Source organism: Epinephelus moara, chromosome 10, assembly GCF_006386435.1.
Source record: "Epinephelus moara isolate mb chromosome 10, YSFRI_EMoa_1.0, whole genome shotgun sequence".
Classification (NCBI taxonomy): domain Eukaryota; kingdom Metazoa; phylum Chordata; class Actinopteri; order Perciformes; family Serranidae; genus Epinephelus; species Epinephelus moara.
In genome coordinates, this window is record NC_065515.1 from 18,042,605 (window position 1) to 18,050,563 (window position 7,959).

The 7,959-nt window shown below is 39.4% G+C and overlaps 1 protein-coding gene across 1 annotated transcript; it reads left to right on the plus strand.

The window, feature by feature from the left end:
- The first annotated feature begins 3,139 nt into the window (after nt 1-3,139).
- LOC126396906 (transcription factor 7-like 1-B) lies at nt 3,140-5,750 on the plus strand. Its single transcript, XM_050055276.1, has 7 exons — nt 3,140-3,487; nt 3,715-3,782; nt 4,376-4,483; nt 4,612-4,704; nt 4,960-5,107; nt 5,434-5,535; nt 5,647-5,750. The coding sequence occupies exons 1-7, from the start codon at nt 3,140-3,142 to the stop codon at nt 5,710-5,712; spliced, it is 933 nt and encodes a 310-aa protein (XP_049911233.1). The 3' UTR covers nt 5,713-5,750.
- The last annotated feature ends 2,209 nt before the right edge of the window (nt 5,751-7,959 follow it).

Below are 7,959 nucleotides of genomic sequence, written 5' to 3' on the forward strand. Positions count from 1 at the left end.
TATCATGGCAGCACACCAACACCAGCAACATTAAGATGTGTTTGACTTGCTGTATTAGCATACTTTTAAGTATAGTTTTTGCATGTTTGTTGGGGACACGGTATATATGCTGATACTGGTGTGCTGGAGCTAAATATCCCTGTCCAGACCTTATTCCTTTTTTAATGTTAAGTGAACATGTGGAACAGAATCTGGAAATACAAATAACATTATAACAAATACATATTTGTAATAAGAACATTGCATGAAGAAAGGTTCTGGACTCTCCACCCCAGCACACTGTACAATGGGTACATAAACGTACTATCAGCAGGTTTATGCTGCCCTCTGTTGGCCAAGTACTTGAAGGGGATAAAGGTGGAAATGGTTACCTGCTCATGCAATAATCACAATTAAATAAATAAAAAATAAACTCTGTGATAGTGACATCGTTTGAACTGGATCAGGTCAGTTTTTTTGTTTGTGTTGAACAGCACAGAGGCCTAAGGCATCCTATCCTGGGCACAGTGAGCAGTACCGGCTCTTCCACTCTCATCTCTATCACCTTCTTTCTTTTTTCCCCCCTAACTTTCTCCTCATTTTGTCCTGTATCTCTTCTTCATCATCATTGTTTTAGTCTGTCTCGGAGGAAGTAAACACAGGGTCAGTTGATTTTTATATTTACCTGACATGACATGAATAATGATTTGGATACAAACAAACAGAAACTATGACAAGTGTCACAGGAACAAGTACAGATACTCCATTTTCATCATTGAAAACATGCAGTGCGTTTCAGGGGTCATTATTGGCAGTGTAAAATATACATATAAAGATGTATTCATTGTTGATTATTTGCATGCAAACAATATTCCTTTTTTTTCTTTATCAAATATATTTACACATTAACACACTGTGGCTTTTGTGCGGTAAACTTTATGTCCCAGTGTGTCATGATTCATACCTGCATGCATACACAATCGAAGCTGATCCTCATTGTAGTGTTAGTTAAACCAGGACTTTCAGACCTTGGACATGTACAATATATGGATGATAAATTGCATGTTACCCTTAGAAACATTTGATGTTTTTTTTAAAGAGAATTGTGGTGTTAAAATGGAAAAAGGGAGAAGAAGCAGTTGCATTATGCAGCAATGATGCATTTTACATTTTTCTGAAAAACACATTGTTATGCATTAAAACATTTGACTTGAACTGGAATAGTAAAATGGCGGGGGTATGGTGTGACATTGATTTCACAACATGTGATGTGTTGCTACTGCCTGGGATGTGTGACTTAAACAGGGAGAAAGCTGTTGTTGTTGTTTTTTTTCAAAGTATTGTTTATTGGAGTATATTGTATTTAGACATTTTACATTGTTCTAAAAAACACATTCTTATGCATAAATAAGTGTGACTTAACTTTGGTGTGGAAATGGTATCACAACATCATTTGTTGATACTGTCTGGGAAGAGTAACTAAAACAGGGGGAAGTTTAAAAAAAAGCTATTGTTTGTTTCATAGATTGTTTTGTGTTGCATTGGTACGTTTTACATTATTCCGACAAATGTTAGATGATTTTGAAATTCTTTAATCATTAGAAAATGTTTTAATGGTATTTTACTTGAATTCTAATGTAATCATTTCATGATCACTTACAATTTATGACCTAAATGTTGAAATTATGAAATGAAATTTCATCAATAAATTGTGTATATCAAGTTTAGGTTAACAAATGTGATTTAACTTTATGTGTTGATTTGCTAGCTTCTTTGATACCAACCAAATAGAACCAAATCTATCAGTACAGAAGCTCAACAATGTGCTGCTGTGGCAGGGGGTGCAGCAAAATGTATTTTAGCACATAAAAAGACCCACCCAAAAGTATAAATCAATATCAGTTTAGTGTATGTTATATTTATATTTATATTTTCACTGCTTTACTTTATACACTAACTGATGGAGGCAGAGTAGCAACTCTTGCGTTCTGCTAAGTATAATCCCTGTTTATATCAATCAAGTCAGGTGACTTTGAGATAATGGCTTCAGTTCCTCATCTGAAATAGCTGTCTGACAGCAAGGTAAAGTGGTAAGAATATTATACTAAGTATAAGCCTAGTGTACATTTGAACCGATACAGATTTTTGTCAGGTGTGCCTTTTTAAATTTGGCATCAGCTAACCAACTGAGGCAGCGTTTGCTCAGTATCATTTCATTTTATGTACATGATGGGGGGGTATTTCTGCCCCAAAGTTATTGTACACAAACACTGTGATTCTGTCTGTTGTGATTTTATATGTGGCTAAATGGTTTCTGGATTCTGTTCCACTCTATCACTGTCCATAGTTGCCATTGGAAACCAGTTTGAATCAAGATGTTTGAATGATTTCTGATCCTTCCTAAAATATATTTGCCTGTGTCCACACCTGTATCCGCCCATGCCATCAAGTTCAAGTTGACTGATTCATCTGGCATTGTTTGCCCCCGTTTTTCCCTGGTGAGTAAGTGGCTTAATTTTGATCCACAATAACCATTTAGCACTGTTACCTATTTAATCACTGTTAGCTCTATTAGCACCATTAGCAGGGTCAGTGGGGCTAGTGGTGCTAACGTAATTATGTCCTGTAAAACTTACCTAAAACACCTCAATCTTTAAATGTGCATATATTTTATTACTGTATCATATGTTTAATAAGCTGTGTAAAATGTTTAGTCAGTAGAAACTATATCTGCCAAAATAAATACAGTAAACAGCATTTTCCTTTGAACTGTTGTGAAGTAGAAGTAGAAAGTAGCAGAAATGGAAACACCTCATAATTGTTGGAACTTTCCCTCTAGTCACACATTTCATGCCTTTCATGCTCTCAATAATAGGTTATTATTGGGTGTGTGTTTATTTTTCCTGATATTTCTAATTCAGCTATTATTATCAGTTGTGGTAATGGCTGCTGTTGTAGTAGTTGCAGTAGTAGTATTCAAGTTTGTTATCACTCAGCCAGCTAATTGGGGGCATTTATTGTATCAGTATCCCTGACTTTAATCCTTATAAAAGTGTCTCATCTCTTATCAGTGTGTGTCATGTCACAGGAGCCCAGTAAGCTTCATATAGATCATTCTTCTGGACAAGTTCAGTGATAATAATGAGAAACAGCACACAAAATGTCTGCCAAACACATGGATCTGCATCCAGAGTCTCAACATGCTATGAAGGAGATGAACGAGAGAGACCTGCTCTCCATTCAGGGGACACTGAAAGTGGATTTGGTGGACACAGCCAACCTACCCACTCTGTCTCTATCTTCACCTCCACCATCTTCTCCTGTTGTCCCTGCTGGTAAAAACATCGCCATCCACCCTCAGCCAGTGGAAAGCCTGGGTGGTGGAGGAGATGATGGGTGCCTCCCCCTGGCAGCAGCCCCAGTGAAGTCTGCTCCAGGTCTGAATGCTGAACAAATGCAACATGTCTCGAGTGCAGCTGCCAGTTACTGCGCTGCTCCTCCACAAACAGTAAGAACCTGGTCAACCACACACACTCTGAACCATCTTCACTGGTTGGTTGCTAGCATCAATGGCATCATGACTCTTAGTCTTGTTACTCTACACATGTCACTGCAGCTCATTCAAGCAGTTACTGTATTTAAAAGAAAGGGGAGAACTCTGACACCTGGTAGACAACATCGTGTCACTACTGCAGCTTGTCTAACCACCTGGTCTGTGTGTGTTTGTGTCTTCAGTGTAACAATGTGCCACTGACAAAGCTTCCTGAAGGCCTGACCCAGAACCTGCGTCCTGTTGGAGTGGTGTAAGTAACACACACATGAATGCTAACAAATACACACACATTTACGCAGATATTGAGCTTCTGTATGTTTCTTTGAACACAATATTTTATCATTATAATGTAACGCTGTCTCTCTTTTTCTGTGTAGTTATGGTGAACTGGTGTATGAGGTTCCAGCAGACGTCATTCTTTTTATCTCTGCTGCTGAACTACAAACAGTAAAACCTGGTTAACCACACACACTCTGAACCATCGTCACTAGCTGGTTGTAGGCGTAAAGTTTAGTAGCATCACTGTGGGAGAATGATATCAATGCTGAAACAATCACAGCTCTACCTGAGAAACACACACATCTATTCTGGATGTGCAAACTTTGTCGTGTATTTGTAGTTTTAAACTCCATTTAAAAAGGAACTATTTAGAAGATGAAGCTGTCGATCCACACCATCTAGGTGCTCAGAGTTAAGGATGCCCGGATTGAGCTCAAGTTCAATTTACAATTTAAGTGAATTGCAGATTGACTAGGTTTTCTTTAAGTGAAGTGACTGGCTGTGAAACTAAAAGAGAGGGGGGGACTCTGACACCTGGTAGACAACATGATGTCACTGCTGCAGCTTGTCTAACCACCTGCTCTGTGTGTGTTTGTGTCTCCAGCGTAACAATGTCTTAGTGACAAAGCTTCCTGAGGGCCTGACCCAGAACCTGCGTCCTGTTGGAGAGGTGTAAGTAACACACATGTGGATGCAAACACACACACACAAGTGTACACAAATATTGAGCTTCTGTATGTATCTTAAAACACAATATTTTGTATTATCTAATGTATCTCTGTCTCTCTTTTTCTGTGTAGGAGGGGAGAGCTGGTGTACGAGATCCCAGCAGACAGTTTCACTCTTTCCGACTCTGCTGCTCCTCCACCGTCACAGAACAAGAAGAAGTCAAAGTAAGTGAACGCTGGCCCGTTTTGGTCAAATTGTGCTTTTCTAGTTTATGACTGGCCCATGATATGTGGCAGTGGCCACCAAGTCATAATCGAACCCACTCACATTTTGTTTCTTGCAGCTGTTGTTTGACAGCAGGTGATATTTATTAAGAACATGCTAGTACAGATATCAGCCCAGTAAAGCCCATGCAAGGATGCATTTCACCTATGTCTTGCATTATCACTGTTTCTTTCTAACATTCTTCTGTCTTCCAGCAGAAAGCCAAAGTGTGAAGACAAACAGGACGATATAAAGATGCCGCTAAATGCCTTCATGCTGTTCTTGAAAGAAAAGAGGCTGAAATTGGCAGCCGAACTGGCCATGACTGAAAGTGCGGTGGTGAACGCTGTGCTGGGACACAGGGTAAGTGTGTTCGCTCTGTGAGACCCTCAGTGTTACACAACCTTCATCACAGTTGGTAAAAGACTCTGCAGACATGCTTGATATTTAATTCTTTTACTCTGAATCCTCGCATCTTGACAGGAGTTTCTGGTGATTTCTATTTAATGTCACATTACCAGCAAATTTAAACCGAGGATTTCCAGCATTTTACGACACAAACGCACTGTGGGAGTTTGTGGGTTCATTCTCTCATTAATGTAGATCTGACATTTTTCATGCTCCTGTTTATGCGGCCTGTAGTTTTGTGTCCGTCCATGTGCTGATAGTGTGTTGTCGTCTGTCCACAGTGGAGAACACTGTCAAAGGAGGAGAAGGCCAAATACTATGAAGCAGCACGCAAAGAGAAAGAGCTCCATGAGCAACAGTACCCGGACTGGTCACCCCACTCTGTATGTGCACTCTGCTGACATTCAACTCATACATGTTAGCATCACTGAAAAGAACCTTGTTTATCAGCTGATGTCAGATGGAAAACATCTAATGTGTTTGTTTCTGTGTAGGGCAAAAAGAAAAAGAAGGAGAAGCCAAAGCACCACAAGAAAAAGTCATCTCCGTCTGTAAAATAAATACATAAATTAATTAATCAATAAAACACCGTACACTACACCGGTGGATCTCAACCTTTTCTTGGATCAGCGTCCCCGTGTCCAATATCCAGGTACCTTACCATCTCCTATCAGATAAATGTAGTGTTATATCATTAAAAAACATGTCAGTGAATGCAAAATAACAGATTTGATTAAACTAACTAAATTATTAAATTAGTTTTTCATATAACAAAAAAATCCATGTGAATTGAAATATTTTTGAGCAACAGTTGGAAATTTGACATTCAAACTTAAACTAGGTCTCATTATTGATCACAAACAGCAGCAAATCAGAAAGTGGTGATTCTGGTGCCAGCTAAGGAGCACTCTTACAAATTGATCCAACTGAAAACAAGAGCAGCCCACAAAGGAAAACATCTGAGGCTACAGGAAGAGCAGAAGAAGAATACACCAGGAAGCAGGAAACACTTTATTTCCTGCATGCTGGTGTAGTTTTATGCAAAGGAAAACAATGTAAAGGATGCAAAGGAAAACAAAATTCACTGACAATTCAAAATATAATGGAATATATTGCAGTAAGGCATTCTCTATTACAGTCCACACAGTTTAATACATTCAGCATCATACCTGCATTTAGCCATGTTGTTGAGCTAGTTGACCCCTCTGTCAAGTAGCTGTCTGTTATTTACTCATTCTACAGCAGGAAACGGCACTTCAAAATAAAAACTCTGTGCCAGAAATTCACTGTACTTAAAAATAAAGTGTGTTTTTTACAAACTTGACATGTTTGTGAGTCGCTTGCGGTCCATTCAGAGTGGACCCATGACCACTTTTGGACCGCGACCCACCACTTGGGAACCACTGCTCTATCGCTTTCAAATATTAATTCTCCTTTAGACCAGATTTTCTCATCTAATGTTCTCAGCTGAGTCAGCACACATTCACTCCTCAGCCCTCCTTTGTGTCTTGTGTTTGGGGAGGTAACCTCTTTAAATGTGCATGTGCCACCTATTTACATCAGTGATACACTGATTCATTAAAATTTATTTATAAACCCCTGGACTTTAGCACATATGTTTTTAAGTAAGATTTCTGCTCATGTTTAAGATTTTCAGCACGTTCTGTCCTTGTTATCTGAGAAGTCAAGAATTAAGTTATATTTTGAGAAGAAAAAAAAGTCCTGTCCTATAGTCTGCTGTGCATTAGACTCTCCGTGAGAGCCCCGTTTGGGACTTTGTCTGAATGAGACAAAGTTTAGGGAAGTGGTTTTGCTCTGCTCCTCATGGGAGGTGGAAAACTGTAACTAGATCTAACAAAGAGCAGGCGAGCTGACTGTACATTCAGTCCCCGAGTCCTTCTTTCTCTCTCTGTCTATAAACCACCAAGACTGAAAAGTCAGGGACCACTACAGTTGCCAAAGAATACAATGAGAGTGAGGTTTGCTACCCAGGTCCTGAGCTACTCTGCTGCCATGGGAATGAAGACCTTGGAAGAGATCAAACAGCTCACAGGTCAAAAGAGGAGTAAAAGTACATTGGCATCCAAATATACTTACAGTACCAAAAGTAAAGAATAAAAAAACGGTAGCTTTTTGTTTAAGTTCTTAATTCTAGTGCTAAAACATGCTCCCTTTTCAGCACTTTCAAGGGCATGAGAAAATGATTCCTGTCCACAAAAAGTCTAAAGACGGTGAAGTGCTTTAATGACCTGAGTGATACAGAATTCGGTAAATGATGCTGTTCTTTGGGCCTTGCCAGCAGTATGGCCGAAAATCAACAAGACATCATTGTGGCCCCAGAACCAAGGTTATAAATACGACCTGTTTCCGTCATCCTTTTCTGGAGAAGGAGTGGAGAGCTCTGATGCCCGGCGTGCCAAGAGAGCAGCGGTGCCCCGGGAAATTTTGGGTGGCTAGATGGGGCCACTGAAAGTCTTTGGGGGTGACACACCAAAACCAAAAGCCACAAGTGAATTTCAGGAATTCCATTATGCTGTTGAAGTGTATAGGCTGGTTTAAAACTATGTCAGTGTGATAGTGAAGGAATTGTGTACTGACATACTGTGGTTTCTTATTTGACAGTTAATATTACTAATTATCTGATGCGCCTCGACTTACAGTTAATATTCTGAGTTCCACAACAACACTGGTTCTAATGTGTTATGTATCTGTATGTTAACAAGACAAATATACAACTTTAATTTGAGTGCATTGATTGTACGGAACAAAACATTCAGTGGGAACAAGCTTTCTCGTGTTTGGAGGAG